The sequence below is a fragment of the Zootoca vivipara genome, chromosome 5 (genome assembly GCF_963506605.1).
Source record: "Zootoca vivipara chromosome 5, rZooViv1.1, whole genome shotgun sequence".
Lineage (NCBI taxonomy): Eukaryota > Metazoa > Chordata > Lepidosauria > Squamata > Lacertidae > Zootoca > Zootoca vivipara.
In genome coordinates this window covers 40,707,040-40,733,998 of record NC_083280.1, presented here as the reverse complement: position 1 = coordinate 40,733,998, position 26,959 = coordinate 40,707,040, and the positions used below count along the sequence as shown (strand labels likewise).

General features: G+C 42.7%; 1 protein-coding gene across 1 annotated transcript in view; it reads left to right on the top strand.

Annotated features, from left to right (window-relative positions):
- The window catches only part of HS6ST1 (heparan sulfate 6-O-sulfotransferase 1), a 189,599-nt gene extending 180,549 nt beyond the window's left edge, over positions 1-9,050 (top strand). Inside the window, exon 2 of the mRNA XM_035132774.2 lies at positions 1,626-9,050. Within this exon, the coding sequence (XP_034988665.1) occupies positions 1,626-2,334 (709 nt within the window). The 3' untranslated portion in view covers positions 2,335-9,050. The remainder of the gene's footprint in view (positions 1-1,625) is intronic.
- The last annotated feature ends 17,909 nt before the right edge of the window (positions 9,051-26,959 follow it).

Below are 26,959 nucleotides of genomic sequence, written 5' to 3'. Positions count from 1 at the left end.
CACAGTCAGGAGGAAAATGGTTTGGGGTTGGCCACGTTAGAAAGTGTGAGCAACCATTTCCAGCCTTCACAGGCAACATGGGTTACATGCCAGTGGTGGCAGGCTGCACTCCAACCATGCAAATCCACAGGTTTCTTTCTACACATCCATGTCCCACATCTCTCCATCCTCCCTCCAGGCAAAAACACTTAGGGAGAGTGCAGAGTAGGCCATGGCCACGGGAGATTCCAGCAATGTTGTAGTTATGCCTGGGCACTCTGTGTATGAAGTGTGAGTTATCAGAGTAGCAACTGTTGACCAGTGCTCCAGAATTAGTCTTCTTGACTGAATTTTAAGGTGCATGGTAGTCTGAAAGGCCAGTTGATCCCTAAAGCAAGCAAGCTATATGAGGGTGTTAAATCATTTGAATTCCATTTATTTATTCTGACATTGCAGTATGTTGCTGGAAACAAATACAATGGAGCATTCCTGAAATTTTTGGGGGGGCGGGGATGGAGATGATTTCTGATTAGGGGAATGTAATCCTTTTGTACATAAGTGAGTTTATCAAAGAGATTCTTATGAGAAAAAGGAGGCCAATCGTAACTGCATTTAGATATTGGTCTGTTTTGCACGCCATGGTAAGCCATCGTTCAAAATAAACGATGGTTTTCTATGAAGCTGCAGTCTGCTGGTGCATGCTGCTCAGCTTCACATTAAGCATTAAGTGCAAACCATGATAAGTGGAAACCAAAGCTTATTCTTGACTTGCTACCCATAGATTGTCTGGAAGAAGCAAACCATGAGCACTGATTCATACATTATGCTAAACCAGGACTCTGGTTTGCTTTATCCTGACTGAAGACATGGATGAGTGAGTGAGGACTGAAGTGTGCATGATTCTGCAGTGTGCACCAGCATGCTGCTTACAGCAATAATTTATGGCTGAACATGATGTGCAAACTGTGGGAGGAAAAATAGGAATCCCTGTTTGGGGAGTAAATAACCAAAGAATTGGCTGAGTGGATTCAAAACATGGGGCTAAACTTACTCCTCCAGCAGGAGAGAGCCCCAGAGTTTGTCTAAACTCACAAAAGTTAAGCAGCAGTTAGCACCACACATGTCTCATTCTACAGCTTGTTAGACCCTTTTGTCCCATTTAGTCTGCTTGCAAACATCTATTTCTATCCCTCTTGCAATGAACAGACCACACACTGTTAAGTATGTTTAAAATAATTTATTTATAAAACGTTCCAAACATCAGATTCATGCATTTATCTAAGCAGCAACAGTGAGACACAGGCAGAATGCTCTTGGGTAGAAACAAACAGGTAGATAACTTCAAACATGTGCTGTGAACTTGGAGCTTGCTTAGACACATCTTTCTTGGTCAATTACATGGCATAGAGAGCAAAGGAACAGGAAGTGGGGGCATGACTTAGCTAAGACTAGGAATCCAACTCTGTTGTCTTAACCCCTTCATGCACCAACTTGCACTCATGCATAGTTATATTTGACTGCAATTTCCCACACAAAGCAGCTCATTGGTTATTGTCCCATCTTCTATATATGCTAGGCCTCAGAGCACCAAACAGTTATATTACAATGTGTATAGAATCCTTACATACAATTCTTCTTTCTTACAGGAAGTTTTATTACATCACTCTGCTGAGAGATCCTGTATCCCGTTACCTCAGCGAATGGAGGCACGTCCAACGAGGAGCCACCTGGAAAACATCCTTGCACATGTGTGATGGCCGGACACCAACCCCCGAAGAGCTGCCATCATGCTATGAAGGCACAGACTGGTCAGGCTGTACTCTTCAGGAATTCATGGATTGCCCATATAACTTAGCCAACAATCGCCAAGTGAGGATGTTGGCTGACCTGAGCTTGGTGGGTTGCTATAATATGTCCTTCATAACAGAAAACAAGCGAGCACAGATACTGCTGGAGAGCGCTAAGAAGAATCTCCGAGACATGGCCTTTTTTGGCTTGACAGAGTTCCAGAGGAAAACACAGTACTTGTTTGAGAGAACTTTCAATCTGAAATTCATCAGGCCGTTCATGCAGTACAACAGCACAAGGGCAGGTGGAGTAGAGGTAGACAACAACACCATAAGGAGGATTGAGGAACTCAATGACTTGGACATGCAGCTGTACGACTATGCAAAAGACCTCTTCCAACAGCGATACCAGTACAAGCGGCAGCTGGAGAGGATGGAGCAGAGGATAAAAAATCGGGAAGAGAGGCTTCTTCACCGGTCTAACGAGGCACTTCCCAAGGAAGAGACGGAAGAGCAAGGGCGCTTGCCTACTGAGGACTACATGAGCCATATTATAGAGAAGTGGTAGCCTTGATGGAATTTTATACTGAGAACAGGATTTTAGGGTTTCCATAATAAAAGAACATGGAATTAAAAACAGCAACTCTTATTTAAAACAAAAAAATGGTCTGTAAAACAGAAGGTAGAATGCTTCTATAAACAAAGGGTCTTTTTACTGTTTCTTATAAGACCAATGGGGTTCTTAATAAAATAAAATAAAACAAAAAAATATTAAGGAATCAATCCTAGAGAGCTCAGAGTTTAAAATGCACAAGTGTAGGTCCCCCAGCTCTGACGCCAAATACAGTGTAATGTTTCATATCCTCCTAGATGCAAATCTAGAGGTCACGGATAGTAGCTTTGTAACCACTATTCTCCCTTGGCAAGAGCAATTTGATCCTCAGAAATGTCAAATGTTTTTTTCCCTTGCTCAAGCAAGGTTTTCGATTGCAAAAGTCATAATAAATGGCAGCGAATTTGCCAGACAGTGACTTCCTTCCAGTTTCAGCTGCTTGGCTTCAAATGGAAAACCATGGTCAAAAAGAACAGAACAGTATCAAAACAAGCAATCAGAAAGGGAAAGGGAAAGTTGAGAAAGAGAAACATTCAAGGAAGCAAAATACAGCCTGGACCGCATATCAAGCACAGAAGTTTGAATACATGGCACTGGTTGACCTGCATGCACACACTCCTGATCCTACACACTGCACTACCAAAACAGCCGGTGGGTTTGTGCACAAATATTCTCAGCTTTTACCTCATGGGCAGTTCTTCAAATGCTAACTACTAATTCCCACATAAAACCAAACATGGGTTCTATTCATGAAAATGTCCTTTCCTAGAAATAACGGGGGGTGGGGGGTGGAACACCAATCCCTGACATTTAAAAGGAGGTGGTCTATGATGTTCCCTGCAAACTGTTGATCACCACGTTGTTGGCTGTTTTCTTGCTTATGTTTATGTTTCAAAACACTCTTTGCTTCCAGTGGGAGGGCATTTTATTTAAATTGGCACAGATATTACATATTCAAAATGCTCATTGTTTGGCATTCCATGCTGTCCACAGTGCCCACGAGTGGTATAGAGTATAGGGGTTCACTTTAAGCATTCAACTGGGCACCAACTCCATTGATTTCAATGGGATTTAGAAGCAACTAACATTTGCTGCATTGCATCCACCAGCTGCAGGAGTGCTGCTTTGTTGAACTTAAGAGGCAGTATTGCCTACCACTATTTTCCAGGATGGGCAAAGCCTGCCTTGCCTTTGTCTTATTTTAACAAAGCTGTAGCATTTGGAAAACTGGGCATCTTGACTGATTCGCTGCTTCAGGCACTGTCTGGTGTTCTTTTCCAGCCTTTAATAACCACAATAATCCCTTTTCCTCTCTCTTTTTTTAATCTAAGTTTTGTTTGGAGAGCATCAAGTGATAATTTGATCTCCATCCAAAGCATGCATCTTTCTTTTCTACTAAGCCTTTCCGAAAGAGGGGAAAGGGGGGGGGGCTCAAGCAAGCTGTGTGTCACCTTCCTTCCCTGTTCCCTAGGTTGTAGATGAAGTCAGAATAAGCTGGCAGTTAGGTTGATGCTCAAAGGATGGACTTGCTATGTATCAGAGAGAAAACTGGAAATATAGAAAGAGAGGCTGATATACTTGTTCACAAAGAAGGACTGTCATTTCCCATGGTTTGCAATGGATTTCCCTCTTCCTAGGTTGCTCTTGTCTGCACAGTTGCCAAAGCTTTGGGTTCCAAACTCTGTGTGTGTGTGTGTTTCCCCCAGGAGGGAAGCCCTGTCTCTTGTATAGAAGCCTGCCTGATTAAGCACACAGAGCTTGTTATGTCTACGCATTCTCTACAGCCAGTCAGTGAAAAGGGACTTGGAGTGATATGGAAATTAAAAACCCAGTGAAAAAAAAATCCCACCCCACACCGGCTGATTGAAAAACCTGTCCATTTCTTTCAGTGTTTCTCTGATCAGCCCAAATGCCCAGGTGCTCCTGATTAACCCAAACTGAAAAATACGCAAGTTCTTAAGTACTTTGCCAGATCTATTTGTCAATCAATGCTAGTGTGGGCCTTGTATGGGCCTGGCAGTGTTTCTAGGAATAAGGCCTTCCTGTTCCTCTGAGTGTGCACAGTTGGCTAAAAAGATGCCCTTGAGGTTTAGGAAAGGAAAACTATCTCATCCTAGTTATTTTGGGTAGAGGAGGCTGCAGGTTAAAAATCCTGCATTGGGGGATGAATGGCAGTTTGCTAAATTCCCAGGACACCTGTGCATTTCTGTAACTAAAGAAACTCTTTAAAAACAAAAGCAAATGCTATTTCACATTCCCTTTTCCCACAAACGTATGTGTGCTATGAAGCAGCAGCTGTTCTATATGCAGAGCATGTAGCTTCACCTAAAGGCTTTCTACTGTGCATTCATAGTTATGGATCTATAATATAAAAATGGTTGCAGTAGCTAATCCATATTCATAGCGTGAAGACTGGAGAGCCTGCTGTGTTATACTTTGCACGATTGGTAGCAGGTTCCAAAGGCCAAGCTCTGCTTCCGCATTTTGTGTGGTTAAGGATAAAAGTGGAGTGTTTTGTTGTGCCTAAATATAATTTCCACAACAACCTGAGTAAACCTTAATGGATCTTGCCTGTGGAAATCTTAGGCCTCTGGGGAGATCAGTGGTAGTCTTTCTCCAATATTTTCTTTGTGTAACATTGTTTTTTAAGAACAGACTAAGGAAATAAAACTACTTAATGTTGTTTCATCAGCTTCCCTTAAATCTACCCAAGGAAGGTGAATAGGTGGGTGATCATTTCTGCTTAGACCTCCATACTTGCAGCTGGTGGAGGGGTTCCCCATTTCCAGTCCCAGCTTTGACATATTATCTCCTTCCCCTGAATTTTCCTGTTTACAAATCAAAAAGCATTAATCTTAAACCATTACAAAAAGGCATGTCATAATTTGAACTTAAAAGCCTAGGTACCACTGAAGGAACTCAGGATGCAGCTAAAAGGCTAAGAAGCTATAATAGAGTGCAGGAGGCAGAGGGAAACTGGTCTGTGGCTTTCTCAAGGGCTGAGAAGAAAAGAGTGTGATAAGAGTATTTTCTCAGACACCAAATGTCCTTCCTTGGGTGGCTTTAAGCATTGATGGGCCTCCAACATTTTGGTGGATAGTGTTTCCACCCTTTCACCTCCCGTGTCATTTACTGAACTTTTCCTGTGTTGACAGCAACAGTGTATAATGTTTGCAGTCTTGGTGCCAGAGGAGTCTTGCAGATATCTACTGCAGCCACTGAAAATCAACATCTGTATTCAGCCATGCGAGCCATGCAGAAAAACACTTTTGGCTCTGGACAAACCTCTCCCCCCAGTGCTCATAGCTTTCCACTATTGTAGGCCTTAGGACAGTAAGCAGAAGGTTTTGTAGTGTCAGCCAACCACCTAAAGTCACACTGAAAGTATTGAGAAATGGTTTTTCATGGAAGCCGTTTGGAGCAAAGGGCCAATGAAAGGGCTCTGAAGAAACAAACACAATACCTTTAAAGTACATTCAAAGCACATTGTTTCTCTCAGAGTATTCTGGCACTGTATTACCCCACACAATGTTACAATTCCCAACAACCCTTAATAAACTACATACTCAGAATTCTTTGAGAGGGAAAATACACTTCAAATGTGCTTCAAAAGTGTACATGCTTTAAATGTGTGTACACAGCCTGTGATAGATCAGACCCTAGCTTAGCAAAACATTTTCTGTAAAAACAAGATATCTTAGTTTTGCAGTGATGGTTGACAGACCATCTATTTCCAGAAGAAAGCATTGTTAAGAATGCTTTCCAGTGAGTAACAATGCAGGATGAGGATGAGGGCAGCTTTTCCTAACAGTGGTTGTACTAAAAATAAAAGTTGGAGCAAATCTTCACAAAAGGAAGTATTAAGTAGCCAGAAGAACTGCTGCTGCCTTTGCTTTTGCTTTTTGTGTCTTACTTTTGCTGTGGTGCCTGAACTGATTCTTCTGCCCTTATACAGGAGGAGTAGCCAACATGATGCCCTTCAAATGTTTTTGGGTTCCAGTTCCCATCAGCCTCAGCCAGCAGGACCAGTGCTCAAATTTGATTGGAGTTGTGCGTCCAAAAATATCTTGAGGACATCATGTTGGCCAACACTATAATAGAGAATGAGACAACGCCTCCTAGTCAGGATACATAAATAGAACTTCCAGGTTCAGAAGCAGCTGGCCTCCGAATACAATTTGCAGTTGAAGGCAATTGGCCTACTGTCCTGCTTGTGGGCTTCTCAGAAGCAGCTGGCTGGTCATTGTGGAAACCAAGATACTAGGCTAGATGGACCATTGGCTGATCCATTTGGGTGGTTCCTCTGCTGCTAAAAAGCTGAAAGCTTTATGAGGATTGGTACAACAGGGTTTTTTCACTCTCTCTCAGGAGCAATCCATCTGTGCAACAAGCAAACCAAGTCAGAGGAGGTCCATGCAATATTAGATTGTGGTGCAACCTGGTAAGCTATGAACCTCACTTCCTCCTGGGTTTGTCTGGATATAAGAGCATATGGAGGGCCGTGGCAATTCCAACACATGCACACAAAACAGGAGAGAATAAAGGCCAATGTTGGTTCCAGGATCCTATGGGATTCCAGCTCAGCAAGACATCGACTTGGGAAGCAACCTTAGCTCAGTGGTAGATTCATGCAGAAGGTCCCTGGTTCAACCCCTGGAATTTCTACTTTTTAGGGGGGGAAAGCAGGTGATGGGAAGGTCCTCTGCCTGTTGCCAAACACAGAGTAGACAGTGGGCTAAATGGACAAATAAGTTTGACCTGCTTTAAGGCAGCTCTCTATGTTTCTTCTTCATTCCTCAGCAGCATTCTGGCCAGCACATGTCCGCTCTGATCCAAGGAAGAAGCTATAACCTGCAAAGCTTTGCAGCATCTCTACTAATACCTTGCCTGGATCCTGGTGGCGGGAAGAAACTAGGACAAACCATAGATTGCTTGATTTGTGCAGCCTATGAACTATTACAGCAAAGGGTCACAATGGCATACACAGTATGACTCAAGCCCCACTTTCAAGGAACTTCTCCTTAGGCAATTTGAAATACATGCTCATTTGGGTTTTAGGCTGACTATATCATCAACAAGGATGTTCAGACTGTCTGCAAAGCAAAGAGCTTTCCTTGGGGACCAGGTGCACTTGCAACACCTGACACCTGCAGTGCACATCCTCATTCAGCCCACTCTGATCCCTCAAAAGGCATGGCAAATAGCACACTTTGCACTGCGCAGTTTCCGCATGAGGCTGTCTCATGAAGACCCGTACCTGTCTAGGAGAGAGGCAGGTCAGAACTTTCACAATTTAGTGCTAAAGTGTCAAAGCTGGAAGTAAGTTACGCGCCTTAATCATAATGAGAATGTCAGTCTCATTGAAACTTTTAGATGCTCCAGAATAGTTCTGACCAGGCTCCAGCTGGTGCTATAATGCCTTAAAATCCATTTCAGCCATGCAGCTCTTCATAGTTAATGATGAAAGGTAACGAATTGACGCCAGCACCACAGAAATCCTCATACTGTTCGTTCCCTCCACTGTTTTACAAAGCATATGCTTCAGTTCGCAGCTCTGCTCAGTTTTCCTCTTTGTTGAATGATGCATTATCACATTCCACTAGCAGAAACAAATTCAAGGCTTGAATTAAAGTCCCTTAAAGCACAGAGCAATTACCCAACCAAATAATTGTCACCAGGAGTTGACTGCATGCACTCATGCGCTGATCCATTAAAAAGAGGCTGGGTTTTCCTTTTTTTATTATCATTTTGCTCTACCCTCAGTGAATGTTTCGGTTTCCAATAAAATCTGAAGGGCATTATATGCAAACGAGCCTCTGCTCCGCCCCCCCCCTGTGGTTTCTACATTTCTCTTCCCCTTTCTCAGGTGCTCCTTCTACATGCTGAATTTGGGAGCCATGCTATGAAAAAAATTATGTTAAAATTATTTTCAAAGGATGGTTTGTTTTGTACATGTTGGACTATGTTTTTAACTTATTTTTATTGCCTCTTTCAAACTGTTTTTAAAGTGCTTTTTGAAAACACTTTCACTGTGACGTTCCTATACTCCTGTATTAATCGCTGGACAAATCCTCAGGCGTTGACAGGCTTTGCCAACGTAAATACTCTTGGAATCAAATGAGATCTATCTTATGTCATGTTGCTTGCTTTGCTCATGTAGTCCTTGCTTTCCCCATCACTGCCTAAGAAGCATCAGGAACTGCATGGACAATCCACACACAGGAACCCATTTCCCTTCCTTGAGTGTTTTTCTCTGCCAAGGAACAGAGTGCTACTTACGATCTCTCTAAACCAAGTCCCTCCCTATTTTTCCTCCCACTTGAGATTTCAGAACAGGCTCTTCTGATCAACACTAACTGAGAGAAGATCCCAACAGTTGTTTTCCAGTGGACTGAATCTGTAAGGTCTGCATGTTCGCTGCAGGAATTAAAAGCAATGTTTATTTTGAATGGAGCAACATTTTAAGCTTTATATATTTATTTATCACATCTCTCTCTTAAAAAAAAAAGTGTTAATGAAAAGGAAGCCCATTTCCTTTTCTTCTCAAAACCTATGATGAAAATGGACAAAGCAAAGTAAAAGGAACAGTCATCTAATTGTGGGGTTTTTTTCCTTTTCTTTTTTGTCTAGATCAAGACTGGATGTTAGCAGATTAAAATAAACCCTAAAAACATTGTTTGGTGTACATGTTATCTTTGTTCTGCCTCTCCAGGCTCTGTTTTTCATTGATTTGGCTAGTACAAAAGTATGACATATCCCCAGGCCTCTATTACAAGGGATGGAAGTTGCCCTGGTTTGGTGTGGGGCAGATAGGAACATGTTAAAATGGGCTATGGGTGCAGAACTTTTCACAAGTTTTCCTGTTCAAAACAAAAGTAGGCAGTAGGCTCATTAGAACATACCGTAGTTTGAATGTGAACACTTGGTTGCTGGGGGTGGGGGACTGTGTTGTTTGGGGTGTTGTATTCTTAACCTTATGCCCCCTACTTTCAGAAAGCCTTTTTTTTTGGCTGAAAAGTAATACAGTACAAGAATAAACTTCATCCTAACCTTCAATTTTTAGAGCTAGCTTTGGACAATAATATTAATCGTCATTCTTTGCCATTGAAAACGGCAACCATTTTCTATAGACGTGTTAAAAATGACCACTCGTGATTTGTACATCTGAAAAAGTGGCTCAGTACTCAGGGATACTTCAGATACCAGCTGTAGCACAATGAAGTAAAGCCATGTGATACATCTACACCCCGAAACACGTCAATTTCAAAAAGAGCATCCCACCAAGGCTCTATGTATTGTGCAAATGTGCATGACACAGCCAAAAAATTAAAGCACTATCCCTGCTGCTTTGGCTGACAAGGCTTCTAAGAAAGAAATACCTGTGGAATCAGAGGTTGGTCTCTGTTCCTCTAGAATGCAAAGTCTCATTAGTATGAAAACGCCATCTGGCTTCTGCTAATGGCTAGCAAAATTTCCTTGCACAGGAACAAGAGTAAATTAATGGCTGCTGCAAGATACCTGCAGGGACAAGGGCGCCAGCTCACTGCCTCATTAAAAACTCCTGGTTGATGCCTCTGGGAGAAGGGAGAGAGGAAAGAATACCTCCTCTGAGGATCTCAGTCTACTTTTTACTGTGTCCTAAGATGCTACAGCACCACCAGCAAAACCTATTCGCCTCTGGAGCAGGTAGCCTTTCCAATAAAGATCTGGAAGGAACTGGGGGAGGGGGGCAGTAAAAAGTACACATGCATGTGAAGGAGACACCTGATTGACACGGAAGACACCTGAGCACCATAATCAAAAGTAATACAATATATGGGATATGCATGCACAGTCTATGCCCCCCTCAAAAGAAAAGTCACACCTGGGGTGTCTCAAACTCAATGAGGCATATGCTAGTGGCAACTTTCATTTTTTTCTGAAGAAAGCCATTGCAACTTGCAATACCAGCGTAGCTCACAAATGTCTGTGTATACATGGTCCATTCAGGGTGTCCTATCCACAAACAACATCACAATGAATTGTGGGCTATTCAAAAACCCTCAAGATCAGCATAATGGAACAAAAATGAACCTGAGTGGGGAATGTGCACATTTTTAAAATGTCACAAAGCAATGTTTCCATAGGGATCTTGCCAGTAAGTAGAAAAAATAAGTAGTGAAAAGACAGTACTTCATACCTTAAATCAGAGCTTTTTTCAGCCGGAACTCAGTTCTGGTACCTCTCAGGTAGATGCCATTGTCATCATAAGAGAATAAGGGAGGTGTTCGTGGTGAGTTTTGGCACCTCTTTTCTAGGGAAGCCTTGTATAAGGAGCTTTTTAGTGTTTAATATTTTATTATGTTTTTATATATGTTGGAAGCCATCCAGAGTGGCTGGGGCAACCCAGTCTGATGGGAGGGGTACAAATAATAAAATAATAAGTATTATTGTTGCTGCTGTTGTTTAAATATTGCACTGCCTTAAATGCTTGCTTGTTTGGAAAAGAGATTCCAGATCTGTATTTTCATTTCACTTAATTTGTATACCGCCTTTCTTTATTTCTATACACAAGGTGGTTTACAAACTGAAGAAACAACAAAATGGGCAGCAAAGATCACACTCATATTATTAACGATCTGATCCAATACAAAAAAGTCACAATAACTTAAAAATAAACAACTTATATCAAATAAAGCAATATTCAATAATCCATTAGAATATAATAGTAAACAGTAAAATTAAATTTCAGTAAATAATAATCAGTTTACACTTATCAGTTACAATAAAAATGATTAAACTCTCGTCAATAAAAATAATGGCGAATCACAATGCATAAAATACCACAAAACATACAAAACCATGTAAAATGATCAGTTTGAGAAGCAAGGACACACAACTTGTAAAAATATTTTTTAAGTATTCCTGGACTCCTGTCAATTCTTTGTGATACTGAACACAGACCTGATAACTTTATCACTGCAGGTGACACACTAAATGCACTCTCAGCCTTTATGCCTTACTAGCTATCCAAATGCCATTGAGTCATTATTTCTTCACACAGTGCGGAAACGAAGTGGATGAATAGATAAGGAAATGCTTGATTGCTATGCTAAAACTGAGCTTCTCATAAGAGGTCTTGTCATCATCAATAAAATAAATGTAAACAATCAAACCCACAAAGGTAAAAAGGATCAAGCCAGCAGATAAAAAGAACAGTTGGAACATTAAAAGGATCTTAAAAACTATTATGTGCACAAGACAACAGAGCAGACATTGCCTGATGCACAAAAGGTAACAGAGATGGTGCCAGCAGAACATGTTTAGGGCACATTTGGGCACAATCACAAGCCTGTCCTCCCTGCTCTGTCCCTGATCACTATGCTTTGGCTGATTCCAACCCCTAACCTCCACGTGGTGAATATCACAACACTTGTCACCCCAGTTGTCATTTGTCAATTCACTTTCCACAATAATCAACTACAATTCAGTTACTTAGGCCAGACATCTGAATGAATTTGAATGAATATCTGACAATCTGAATGAATGTCTGTAAACCACAGGAGAGGACAGTGTTCTTGTGCTCTGATGCTGCTTCCCACCAGTATCTGAGTGGCCACTGTGAGAACAGGATGCTGACCTAGATAGGCCATTGGCCTGATCCAGCAGACTCTTCTTATGAATTCAGAAATAAAAACTCTTCAGCCTAATTGTATTAGCTTTACTTGGAGTGGCAAAAAGGGAGCGGGGCTCCAAGATTAGAAGAGCAGTTATCTACCTCTTTTGGAAAAGTTGAGGTATACACAGAAGTATACCCCAAAGCAATAATGTTGACAAATGATCTGTTTATATTATGCTTTGTCATATTATGCTTTCCAAGAGGAGCTCCTGGGATTGGGCTGGATTGCTGCTTAAACCTTCCCACTCCATATATCTTGCGTATGCTCCTAACAATAAGCAGCTGCTCATTATTTTGCTGCCCCGGGAGACTGCCTGCTCTTCCGGCGGGGAAGAGCTGACTCCGACAATCTCAGCGTCGTATCGGAAGAAGAGACAATGGCAAGTTGCTGTCAGAACAACCTGCCTGGGTTGGCAGTGCAGGGCTTCTATCTAAACCAGTATTTCAGCTCCCATTTCAGCCTTGGAGACTTTTGACAACTGTGCTCTGTAAAGGACTTAGAAGCAGTCCTCTGTTTCAAGGGCTGTCAGGGGACAGTCCTCTGTTTGCCCCATAGAAAAACCTTAAAAGGGGGCCTTGAAGGTCATCAGCTTCTATGTTATGTGGGTGTTGCAGTTTCAACAGCCTTGTGAAAGGAGGCTGTGAGTTTTATTTGGTGACCAATACCACTTCAGTCAATCAGACTCTAGTCCTCTACCTTGATATATGAGAAATACTTAGGTAGTGTTATAGTTTGAGGGATCAGCCTGAATGATACGTCTGCATGTGGGGGTTAGACTCTATGACAGGAAAGCAGCCAAACCAGTTCCTTTGTTAAATTCATGGTCAAGCACCAACATTTACATTAGAAATTGCCCTGCTGCCATAGAGATTGGGGTAACCTACCCCCTCACCTAGTTGGAAGCTACATCACCTTGTAAGGTAGAAGAATGATAGCCAGAGTTTGTATTAGTTTTGTTTGATGCTAGAAGCTGGGGAGACAGAGACATGTCTTGCTGGGGGTTTTCCTGGAACTCTAATGAGGAATGCTGTGAGCCCCTCCGTCCTGTGGTCAAACTGTATATATGTGTAGCTGAAACCACAGTCTTCAACAACTTTCATTCTAAGGAAACCAAAATCTGAGTAAGCTCAGGCACCCCTGGAATCCCTCACCACTCAGAGATTGGGCTGCACGCCACAGTCTGTTCTCATTTTTGTGAGGCCTACATCACTCTCCCAGCCAAGACATCTCCTTCCCAATCTATCCAAGAAAAGTTGTACGAAGCCAACAGTAACTCCACTATGTCCTCTAGATGGGCTGTTAAATCACCTTGGCGAAGCATGAGACACAGGAGAGTCAGCATCCCAACTGGCTACCAAAGGGGAATGCCAGGAAAATAGGTGAGTGCTTTCAAAATGTTTAACAAGCAGCAGGACATTTCCTCTCTGCTCTTCGGACTGAGAGCATTCTTCAGTCTGGCTGTGGTGATGGAAACCAGATGCTTAGTTAGCAACATACAATCAAACATCGCATTGCTCTGAATGTCTCCAGTATATGTCATTGTCATGAACTGGCAGGACAAACAGGGAAGAGGAAGAGGATCCTGGCGAGGGATGTAGCTGGGACTGGGACACACTGGGGCAAGCAGAGGATGGGAAAGGAAATATTCACAGGGTAATGGAGGATGGCGAGGGGATGGGGGTCAATGTGCAGGAACCAGAGGAGCAGGACTCATCACCAGAGCCAGAGGAGCTCTTGTTCCCATAAGCACAGCGGGCTCTGAGGCATAGGGAGCAGTGGGGAATGTGCTCTAGGAGGCTAAGGCAAGCAAGGGCCCACAGACCAACTCCCTAGCTGGCCAGGTGCGGCTCGCTACCTCTGGGAGGAGGTGTGTGCTTCCTCAGCTGGAGTAGGCTTGGAACAGGTGAGGGTCACCTGCCTCGTCAAGCCCAGATGCTGCAATCAGCATGCAAAGTATTAAAAGGAAGCGGAACTGAGGGGCTGTGTCTGCTCAACTGGCCATGTTTGGATCCTCCTGGACCTCTGTGGGGCTGTGCTTTGGGTTTGGCTCTGGACTGTATCCTGGCTGCTGGACTTCAGACTTGGCTACTTGGATTGACCCTGGACTGTGTTTCTTGAATGCTGGACTTTGGATTTGACATACTGACTTGCTGCCAGGTAGGCCAGGAATTCAGGACAGTCAAGTACAGGGGTAGGCAACCTAAGGCCTGTGGGCCGGATGCGGCCCAATCGCCTTCTAAATCCGGCCCATGGATGGTCCGGGAATCAGCGTGTTTTTACATGAGTAGAATGTGTCCTTTTATTTAAAATGCATCTGGGTTATTTGTGGGGCCTGCCTGGTGTTTCTACATGAGTAGAATGTGTGCTTTTATTTAAAATGCATCTCTGTGTTATTTGTGGGGCATAGGAATTCGTTCTTTTTTCCCCCCTTCAAAATATAGTCCAGCCCACCACATGGTCTGAGGGACGGTGGACCGGCCCATGGCTGAAAAAGGTTGCTGACCCCTGGTCAAGTATTTATGAAGATGCTTTTTGATAGATTGCGTTCAATAAGCATGTGTGTTGTTCCAGTCAAACTGGGCTGTGCTGGGCTGTGGGAAGGGCCTTAGGGGCAGCATTGGCAAACATGATTTGCATGCAAAATGTCCCAGGTTCAATCCTTGGCATCATTAGGTAGGGCTTGGAAATCAGACAGGATATCCACCGCCAAGTAGTGTAGTCAATGGTGAATAAGATGGATCAATGCATCTGACTCAGTGTAGGGCAACAGCTTTTGTTCCATGAGTTCTGCTGCCTTTTCTTCTCTGGTGAATCTGGGCTGAGGATGCAACTGCAGAGATGAGATGCCCCAGTTGTTGTTGTTGTTTTCTATTTTCCTACATTGCAAGACCATCTTCTCAGATGGAGTCCAGTATCTGTTTATTTTATTTTCAGGTAACCAAATTTATATACTGTTTGATTGTAATAAAGCCTCTAAGCGGTTTAGAAGAAACATTGAAATTACCAGTTAAAAGCAAGTAATTAAAGGAGTTTAACAGAAAATTAAAATTAATAGTAAACTTAAAAGAGGTTAGACATGTGTCTGGATAGCCTTGCCTAAAAAAATGTTTAAGTTGGCATTGCAAACAGTACAGAAAGGTGCCTGCCTGGTGTCAATAGGCAGGGAGTTCCAAAGTTTAGGTGCTGATTCCTTACAAGTGCAGAGCATGTACTATGTGACACTTGAAAAAAGCTTCAACTCCACAGATCAAAGTAGTCAAACGGATACATATGGAGTAAGGTGATCCTGCAGGTGTGTGGTATATGAGCTGGGAAAAAATTGAGAAGATTCTTTAAAATGTCCTCACAAGAACAGAGGTTATAAAAAGATGACTAGCTACTTACTGGATAACGGCTGTCCTAAAGCCATTTGGTGAAGGGCAAGCTATGCATACAATTTGTACATATACAGCTTTATCAAATATATTAAATAGACTTGCCCATTAAAGTTCATGCCACACTATTTGTTAGAGTTTTGTTTTGTTGTTGTTCTACAACAGCCTATAACGGCTAAGTATCCCTCTGGACTTTGGAATAAGCAGGCCAAAGGCCTCTAGCAGAATATTTTGCTACGGTTACAGCCATCCCAAATGCCCAGCACTTGTGAAGAATATCCTTTTCCCACTCCTCCTGCTCCCACACTGTTTCCCCCCCACCCTATGCCTTGAAAATGTCATTTGCCCCCAAACTTCAGAAAGCAGGAGAAAGGATAAAGATTATACCTTTCAAGTTCATTTGAAGCATGTTTTCCCCTCAAAGAATTCTGGGCACTACAAGTGTGTTAAGGGTTTCTGGGAATTGTAAATCTGTGAGGTGTAAATGGCAGTACCCAGAATTCTTTGAGGGTGTGTGTGAAATGTGCTTCAAATATTGTGTGTGTGTCAGGATTCTCCCATTCTTCACCTCAGTCCTTGGCATGACACAAGCAAATTGAAGCAAGAAGCTGGAGTGCAGGAGGGTGTGAGCCATCTCAACTCCCACTACCATGAGTATGTCATTGTCTGACCTTTAGTTCCATTTAATTTTTAAAGTATTTACTGTCTTTGCTTCCGTTCCGCACTTCCTCAGTGCTGGAGCACTCACCCTGCATTCATTTAAGTTCAAAGAGCAGAAAGGTTTTTCTGACAGATCCATTGGGCTATCCTTTTTAAGAACCTTTTAAAAAAATCCACCTATCTCTACTCAGTGGCGGGCTTCCTTGCAGTATAAATGAGCACAGGAAGTCTTCTCTAATAACATTTTAGTTGTGAACAGAAGGATCTCTGTCCCCCACAAACCCAACAACACACATAGCAAGGATATTCCCTTCTATTATTTCAGGATGGTATATTGCACTATTGCACTAGGCTCATGGGTTAGGGGACATTGCTAACGCTTAAGGGGGGGGAAACACTTTTTAAATGACGGGGGCACCTTTTAATTTTATTCTTTGGGTTCGTGCTTGGCTGTTCCATAGGCAGATAGTTTGGTCTGCCAGCTGGGTAGCTCAGTTGGTTAGAGCGTGGTGCTGATAATGCCAAGGTGGTGGTGGTGGTGGTAGTGGTAATAGTAATAATAATAAATTTTATTTATACCCCGCCCTCCCCAGCCAAGGCCGGGCTCAGGGCGGCTAACGCTAGATATAAAACAACTGATTAAAATACAACTTAAGAACAAGATTAAATACATTAACATTAAAATGCATATGGAAGGGAAAGGGAAAATGGGGGAGGGGATCAGGTTGGCTCCAGGCCCAAAGGCCAGGTGGAACAACACTGTCTTACAGGCCATGCGGAAGAGAAATCAGGTCCCACAGGGCCCTGGTCTCAGGACACAGAGCATTCCACCAGGCCAGTATTGAGAAGGCCCTGGTTCTAGTTGAGGCTAATCTGATTTCCTTCGGGCCTGGGACCTCTAAGGTGTTACTATTTATGGTAACAGGTCCAAATCCCATATGGGACAGCTGCGTATTCCTTGCTATTGAGGGGGTTGGACCATATTATCCTCAAGAGTCCCTCCCAACTCCATGATCTAGAAAGGGAGAGCTGGATTAAGAAAGTAAACTCTTAGGCTGCTTACACACCATACATTTTAAACATGTTTAAACACACACACACACACACACACACACACACACACACACACACACACACAAGAATCCTAGGAACTATATTTTGTTAAGGGTTGCCAGGAAATGTAAATCTGTGAGGGGTAAGCAACACTTCCCCAAGATTCTTGGGGGTGTAGAGTGTGCTTTAAATGTATCCCTAATGTTGGTAGCATCTGCTAGAGGAGCAGAATTAGAAGCTAAGTTGGCATTATCTACTTTTTTGAGGAAAATGTTTGATTTCAATTTGGGAACCTCATTAGGTGTGGGTGTCTTTAGAGCACAGCTTTTGAAAGGTTAATTGGGAGGGTGATACATTTCTCCTCTTGCTTTGCATAGACAATCAGTAAGTCTTGTTTTTTTCTGAAAGATTCTAAAATTGGCCAAATGCAATATCTTCAACACCAAAGTATATTTGTTGTTGCTGTTCCTGGTAAGGAAGTAAAATAATTGGGACTGCTCCCTTATTTCTGACCCAGTGAATTTTCTACATACGGTATATATATATTTAAAACACATTTAATTCTGTCCAACCATAGGACTACACAATACCTGCCTTGAGGTTTTAACAAGAGTGAAAACTCCATTTCTTGATATTGGCAGGACTGAAAGTTAACAAATGTTTCTGTTTTGAGTGTGAAGATCAATGCTGAAGTTAGCTTCAAGGAAGAAGATTCCCCGGAATCAAATTGTATTTACTTCAAAAGAGATTTCTTAAGCACTGCTTAAAACTAGTTACATTAGTGCATGTCAAAATGTAAAGATCGTTATTAGAGTTATCTGTAGACTGTTTAAATACCCTATTAATCTATCAAGCTCTCCTCTGCAGACTAGAGAAAGCGATAATTTATAAGGGACAATGATTTTATGACACTGATGAGGAAGTCTGAACTCTCAAACTCTATTAGGGTGAATGAATCACAAGGTTTCCTCATGAGTTAATTAGAAAATCATTTTTCCTAATATAATGAAGTTGTGTTTGATTCTTAGATTGCTATGGCTGTCAGATTTATTATATCTCCAGATGGTCTGGTGAGCTCCTCTCCCCACCCCAAAAAGCTTTTTCATCATATTACGAGGTGAGGCTATAAGCCTATAATGCTGGCCAGATTCTGTTGGATTAATACCTCTTCTAGCATTGCTTCAAACTTTAAAATGAAAACCTTCAGAAAGGTGCAATTCACCTTTTGGGACCACAATCAGTTCCACATGAGAAATGATTAATAGTCTGACAAGAGACCATTAATTAACGCAACCCGAGGGCATTGCAGCCATAACTCTAACTAAATATTAGAATTATTAAAGGCAACATGTCCCTTAGATAAATGAGATCTGCTCAGTTGGTACTGGCTACTTACCAACAGGAGCATAAAATTGCTTTGGAAGGTAAGAGCAGCATTTGGGCTGCCCTCCTTATCTGGCATCTCTCTGGTCACCTTGTTGGTGCATCCCATGATGGAGAAGGGGATAGGTGAGGCATTGGTAAGGTCATTCTGGGGCAAATGTGATGGTTGCAGCCAAGCCAGTGCTCTTGCTGGTATATTTGTCCCGCACATCCCTCCTTCCGCCTCATGCCTCCCAGTCTCCATCACACTATGTAGCAGTAACTCACCTGGAAGGAGGTCAGGTAAGCAGAGCAACCTCACTGCACTGCCTGCTACTGCCACAAATCCATACATAGTCATCAGGTAGTTGCTCAACTCTCAGGCTGAAGATAGGGAATGGGGGCACAGCACATAGGGCGAGCTCATCCAATCAGGCACAATCCACTTGTGTGGATGCAGTGGCAGCTGGCACCTGTCAGACCTGGTAGGGTGGCTACTATACAGATATTAATATTTCACAGCATGAAGCAATTGGATGCATAAAGGCTGATACCTTTTGGAATATGATCCCAAAATATGACCCATAAATAGGATTCAAAGCTTTACTAACCAGAGCTCCTTCAAAACAGGTACAAAACAATGATACATCCAGAAGGCATATGCATATTAAAGCACAGGTTTTTATTCTTAAATATATAACATAATTACCATCAGAGCAAAAATCAAAGCCCTGTCTCTTGCATTAGCCTGCATCCAGCCTAAGGCTATGCTGCTTCTAGAGAGGCATCCTTATCACATCCTCTTCCCACTGTGCCTGGGAACAAAAGACCAAGAGGCAACTCCCTTCAAAATGGAGATTTGCAACTGAATACCTTAATTGTGTGACCTAAGGTTAAACACTCACATGAAAGAGCAGAAAACAACAACAGTTGATTATCAACCTGTCAGAGCTCAGAGAGAGCTTCATTATAGCCCAATGGAATTTTCCAGTGTTAAAGCTTTCAACAGTATACATACAGGTATGCCTCCATTTCAGTGCACAATTAAACATTTATACTTAACAGTTCATGCAACAGTTCATGCATGGGGTGGCCAATGGGGTCACAAGGGCATGACCAAGTTGTTCTGGTCCAGTGTCACTCATCACCTAGCTCATGGGTGGCCAACCTGTAGCCCTTGAGGAGATGTTGGATTATAACTACAACTTTCATGTTCCCTGGCCCTTGGGAGTTCAGCTATATCAATATCTGGAAGGCTAGTTATGTCTTAAAGGCAGTGTTCATATATTTTCCTCATAATATTTATCTTTCTGTAGCAAAATGTTTCTCCAGGCATGTGTTAAGATTATTGGAGCTATCCTACTACCTAATGATCACCATAGGGCCCCCATAACCTTTAAACAGAAGCCTCTCACTGTTAGGTTGGTAATCAAAATGGTAGTTCAACATGGACTTGAGGAAACATTACACTTAAGTATGGCTCAGCACAATACCTAGGACAGATTAATATGTAATTATTATGTGGTCAGTACCAGTAGGTTTTGACTTAACTCAATTCTAAATTCTTCATTACAGATTTTGAAGAAATAAATATACTATTTGTTTTAATTATTGGGCCCCCTTTTAAATAACAGCCTATTTATTCTTTTTAGACCTTCACGTCCCTGTGGTTCATCTGTTTCTGTAGCAATAAACATTCAGCTGTGCCCTGAAAGTGTTCAGCAATTGACCTTTGGCTGATGGCAAGACCCTGATGTCCGGTAGGAATCTCAGCTTTGCATTTTAATTCTTAATTGCCGATAATGAGCAGCACAGTCATCACTAAGAGTGGCCCCGTGCTTGTGCATCTCTTTTGTTATAAACCTTTTGGTAGCTCAAGACTTGCTGACAATGACAACGCTGTGCTTGATGTTATCACTTGCTCCGCTCTTCATTAAATTAGCTATAAAATGCTAACACAAGGAGTTAGGGACCTTACTCTCCTTGCCTTGCAAAAAAGAAGGGCAATAAAACTATGGAACAATCTTACCTTTTGAGTATTGCATACCAAGGTGTTTGCAAAGCAGATGCCAATAAAGAAAATAAAGTCCAAAGTAAGAAATAATTTTTCCAAACTACATATGTACATGCAAACGTGATCATGTTATACCAGTAACTCTGAGAAGCAATCCCAGGCTGCTGGGTTAGTAGATTCTCTGTTGAAAACAGATACCATGTTGAAGGGTTACTTCATGAAGCAATTGAGAGGATGCTCATCAGATTTGCAGATGACGCCAAACTGAGAAGGGTAGCTGATGCTGTATAAGACAAAATTGGGATTCAAAATGACTGGAACAGATTGGAAAACTGGACCAAAACCAACAAAATGAGTTTCAGTAGGGACAAATGCAAGGTTCTGCACATAGGTGAGAAGAACCAGCTGCACAAATATAAGATGGGGTGGTGGTGGTAATCTGGCTTGCCAGATCTGGCTTGTGATCTTAGTGGATCACAAGCTTAATATAAGTCAACAGTGTGATGCAGCAGCAGATCAAGGGAAGTAATAGTAGTACTGCTCTATTCTGCCTTGGTCGGACCACACCTGGAATACAGTGGTACCTCGGGTTACAGACGCTTCAGGTTACAGACGCTTCAGGTTACAGACTCTGCTAACCCAGAAATAGTACCTCAGGTTAAGAGCTTTGCTTCAGGATGAGAACAAAAATTGTGCAGCGGCAACAAGAGGCCCCATTAGCTAAAGTGGTACCTCAGGTTAAGAACAGTTTCAGGTTAAGAACGGACCTCTGGAACGAATGAAGTTCTTCACCCGTTCTGGGTGTCAAAGTTTAGGAAGGGTATTGACAAGCTGGAACGTGTGCAGAGGAGGGCGACGAAGATGATCAAGGGTCTGGAAACCAAGCCTTATGAGGAACAGTTGAGGCAGATGGATATGTTTAGCCTGGAAAAGAGGAGTTTGTGAGGAAACATAATAGCAATCTTCAAATATCTAAACGGTTGTCACATAGAAGATGGAGCAAGCTTTTTTCCTCCTGCTCCAGAGCGTATTTTTGTATGCCATGTTCCATTTATATATGCTTTTCTTTACATGTCATTGGCTTAGAGAATTGTAAAGGTAAAGGGACCCCTGACCATTAGGTCCAGTCGTGGACAACTCTGGGGTTGCGGAGCTCATCTCGTATTACTGGCCAAGGGAGCCGGCGTACGGCTTCCAGGTCATGTGGCTAGCATATCAAAGCTGCTTCTGGTGAACCAGAACAGCGCATTGAAACACCGTTTACCTTCCCGCCAGAGCGGTACCTATTTATCTACTTGCACTTTGACGTGCTTTCGAACTGCTAGGTTTTCAGGAGCTGAGACCAAGCAACGGGAGCTCACCCCGTCGCGGGGCTTTGAACCGCCAACCTTCCAATTGGCAAGCCCTAGGCTCAGTGGTTTAGACCACAGAATTGTACTGCACTGCAAAAAAAGAAAAGAAAAGAAAAATAGTTGTGAATATTGAGTGATCAGTGTGTTTCAGTTTTGTATGGTTTGGGGAAGTGTGACCCAGATAGCTTCAAAATGCAAACCAAACGGAATTCCCACCCCCACCCCATCCCTAACATGTGGCACAGATGAGCCATGTATGGACAGGAAAGATCACCCAGCTCTCTGGAGCTCCCTGTCCGGGGAAACCTGCCTGGCAAGCCTTCAGCATAACTTCTGCCAGAAGGCAGAAGCGTTTTCACTCTCATTCCAAAGGTCTTCCCCACATACTGACTCGACTGTTACTTCCTGAAGTCTAATGATGCAGCTGCTGCTTTTAATGTTTGTTTTGGTATTCTATTTTAAATGTTTTAATTGTCAGAAAAGCTGTTAATAACAACTCGCAAGACGCCACCAAATGGCAGCTGTTAGACTAGGGCTGCCAGTATCCTGCTTGGGTCCCACAGCAGCTGGATAAGTGGGTTGGCTGCCCCCTTGTCCTGGCACTCAGATCTTGGCTGCTGGTCCTGCTGGCTTAATCCTGCTGCTACTGCAGCAGCAGCAGCAGCAGCACACCACTGGCCTGTTAGACGTTCTTCAGTTGTCATTATGGCACTCCAGTCTACTTCTGGTAGAAATTAGATACGGTGAATCATGCTTAAACCGTTTAGTTTCAAATTTAGCATTTCTCTTGATGACTTTTCCCTACTTTGGGGCATTTGGAGAAAGGCTGGACTGGGAGAGGTCCTGTTTTTTGAACAGCAGCTGTTCCCACTAGTCACTTGCGCACCTTGCTCAAAGTTGCCATTTTACAAATCGTCTGTGGCAAATAACTAAGTACTGTAGCTGCCACCCCACACAGACAGCTGTAAAAATTGTATTGGGGCACCTGCAAGTATATTATTCATTCCTGTGAGTTATTAGCGACCTTGTAATTCTCCAGTGACACAGCATATCCTGTCCACAAGTGAACTATGACAGGTCATAAATAATCGAAATAAATAATGTATCCACCACCAGCAGGCAATGTATGTTTTGTTTCCACAATGGTGGCCTTGCTCTCTTCCGGCACCTCCCCGCTTGTTTCTCCTCATTCTTTGCCAGTTCTTCAGGGACTGCTCTTATCTGGCCATTTTGTGTGCTGCTTGGCCAGGTGTATCTGATCTTCTCTGTCAGCAGAGCATCTAATGACAAAGGTCAACTTCTGCACAGCGGATGGTACAGTATAAGGAGGGGGGGAAATTCCTGTAATCAAAACAAAACTAAGAAACGTAGCCTGTAGCTCCTCAGTACCTTGTGGAAGACCATAGAGTTTGACTGTGTTCTCATGTCAAAGCAACAGTTACTGAGAGAGAGGAAGGTGAGGCACAGGCCGTGACATTTTTCTAGAAAAAGAGGTGCCGGAACTCCCCATGGATGCCTCCCTTGTTCTCTTAAATTGGCAATGGCACCCACCAGAGAGGTGCCAGAACTGAGTTCTGGCGAGTTCTGGCACAGGAAGCTCAATGCCAAGTGCTGGGTACCAAGAGGGGGCAGGGCGAGGAGCTCTGTGTGGTGCGGGTGCAATGGCAGCAATCTGATGCTGCACCTGCACCGCGCTGACCACCTTGCGCCTCAGTCCTCTCCCTCTCAGTATCTGGCATTTGGCATTGGAAAACCAGGGGCGCAATGCCACCCTGCCTGTGCTGCCCCAACAGCAGCTACTGCAATTGCTATTCTGATGGTAGCTTAGAATGAAAAAGCAGCTGGCTAGGTGCCAATTGTGTGGAAGCAGCCTTAGGATTTGGAACCCCCTCACACAGGGCCGGATTTATGTTTGATGAGGCCCTAAGTTACTGGAGGTAATGGGGCCCTTTATATGTCCAGCTGTCCTTTGTCAACAACAAATTGTGGCTGTTTTTTGTGTTGAATATATGCTATATGGTAATTTATGGACTTAATAGGTATTTGCACATAACAAAATATGTATTTTGGCAAAGTATGGTAATTGTTGAACTGAAATACAATTAAGTATATTATATTTATCTTATATTTTGGAAGTGTACATCCAGTTTTTTGGGGGGCCAAGGGAGTGGGGCCCTAAGCTATAGCTTGTTTAGCTTATACATAAATCCGGCACTGCCCTCACAGCCCCCAAGGTCATGACAGCACTCTTGTTAACACACCATACAACTATCCTGCTTTGCAGGGCCTGCAGGAGAGAGCAGCTTTTGTTTGTTTTTCTGCTGCATGGGCATTTAAACTTTAAAGTCTTAAATAAATGAAGCAGTGGCTAGAACAGGCATCCCCAAACTTCGGCCTTCCAGATGTTTTGGACTACAATTCCCATCCTCCCCGACCACTGGTCCTGTTAGCGAGGGATCATGGGAGTTGTAGGCCAAAACATCTGGAGGGCCGCAGTTTGGGGATGCCTGGGCTAGAAGGTCAGGCCCTTCCCCAACAAGCCTTTGAAGAAATGAAGTGACAACTTATTTTCATTCTTCGGCCTTCCTCATGTTCCAAAATACTGTAACTCCCATTTGCTGAAACATCTTTAAAACAAAATGCACATGCATTTTAAAAACAACCCAGCAACTCAAAATACTACATCAGCTTATGCTTGATAGTACCAGAACAACTTTCAAACCATTTTTTCAGCTCTTGCTTTGAATAACGCCATAAAGGGAACAGGGACATTTATTATTCTGTTGTAGTCAAGGGCGAGTGCAGAAGGCCTCCTCCATCGCCTCTTGAGCTAGCAAAACAGATTAAGGCTGTAATCGCAGCCCCACTCACTGACAAGTAAGCGCCATGGAACAATTTGGGGCTTACCTTTGAGCAAAGCATTATATGATTCAACAGACACCCCCGCAACCTAACATTTCTGGCATACCTTGTTTGCTTTGTGGCAGTCTCACATATGCCCAAAATGAAAAGACTGACCACAAAATGGGAGCGTGATGAGGGAAAGACAAGGAATATTTCCTACTTCAGATAGGCCTATATTACATGTGATGATGAGTAAAATGATTGAGGGTTATTTATTTATTTATCTTGTTTTATTTGAAAAATGTACTTGCCGCTAAACATTTCTGGCAGAAATCCTTAAGTAGTCTACATAAATTTATAAAATCAAAATGCCAAAAATGCAATTAACATACAAATAAAAGTTCACATACATATATTGTTCTAAAAATGAGCCACACTCCCACCAAAAAAATAATAATCTGGCTTGTATAATTGCATTTTTTTAATTGGTAGAGAAGTGGTGACTTGAGACCTCAGGAACTGTGCAGCATTTTGGTAGTTTTTGTAAAAGGATCACCTACTCTTCTTGACAAGGTGGTGCTGGTTGCCCAGTGAGTTATTCATTGTGAGATAAGTGTAGAGCAGGCATCCCCAAACTGCGGCCCTCCAGATGTTTTGGCCTACAACTCCCATGATCCCTAGCTAACAGGACCAGTGGTCAGGGAAGATGGGAATTGTAGTCCAAAACATCTGGAGGGCCGAAGTTTGGGGATGCCTGGTGTAGAGGTTGCATGTGATTTTAAGATTATAAAAGGCACTGGGTGCTACCAGTGCGTGTATTCCATTTAAAAAATACCTCATTAGAGGGGTGCAACCTATATTCAGGTTTGGCTTAAAATTGAAACAACACAGTACATTTAAGACCCATAATTTAAAACAAGTCAGCTGCTGAACAGGATAAGACTCTAAAACTTCCAAAATAGACCTGGGGAGACAATTGGGTTTTTAGGAGATGTTTGAAGGACATTCCAGAATATCTTTTTGGGGAGGGTATTCTATACAGTTAGTGTTACCACAGGAAAAGAAACAGTGTCTGAGAGGCTGAATGCAAAAAAATGAAAAATGAAACGTACAGTGGTGCCTCGCTAGACGAATTTAATTCATTCCACGGGTCTTTTCTTATAACGAAAAATTCGTCTAGCGAATCCCATAGGAATGCATTGAATTTTTTTTTTTTGCCTATAGGAACGCATTAATTGAATTTCAATGTGTTCCTATGGGAAACCGCGATTTGCTAGACGAATTTTTCATAAAACGAATTCATCTAGTGAGGCAACCTCTGCTCGAAAAATCATTTCGTTAAGCAGGGCATTCGTTAAGCGAGGCACCACTGTATTGGTAAAGGTAAAGGGACCCCTGACCGTTAGGTCCAGTCACGGACGACTCTGGGGTTGCGGCGCTCATCTCGCTTTACTGGCCGAGGGAGCTGGCGTACAGCTTCCAGGTCATGTGGCCAGCATTACTAAGCCGCTTCTGGCGAACCAGAACAGCACACGGAAATGCTGTTTACCTTCCTGCCGGAGTGGTACCTATTTATCTCTTGCACTTTGTGCTTTCGAACTGCTAGGTTGGCAGGAGCAGGTATTAGTAGAAACACAACAGCAACAACAATAAATAATTAGTAGAAACACATTAAAATCCCTAAAGGGAAAGCTTTGCCAAATCAGTTAACCCATAAGAAGTCAGGTGCAAATTATACTCCCCTAGATGGTTGCTGCTCATCAGAGGAACACATTCATTGGCATTTACTTAGTATTTTATTTTTTATATATTTTAACTTTATATAGCGCCCTTCATCTGTAGATCTCAGGGCGGTTCATTGTAGGGAGGCGATGAGAACCTGAGCTTATTGAAGAAAGGGTGGGGTAGCTAGATTACAAAGCTATTTATGAAAAGGCTGGATCCTACCTGGTTTTTAAGGGGGAGCACAAACTCCTCCAAAATAGGCCATTTACTTACTTCTAGATCACCAGAATATTTGTCTTATCTGCATTAAGCTTCTGCTTGTTTGCCCTCAACTAATTCAAAACTTTGCATTAACTTTGGATGTTCAAGATAAGGAACGTAACCCAAAGCTGCTTACGAGGCAGTGCTTATGCTGCAGACCCTCATTTTTATGAATTTGGTATTTGTGCTTGCACTCTCTCGTCTCGGCTGCATAGCAAAAAAGCTGTAACGCATGGTAGCAGCTGTTCTTGATTTAAAGACCAATATGCAGCAAAC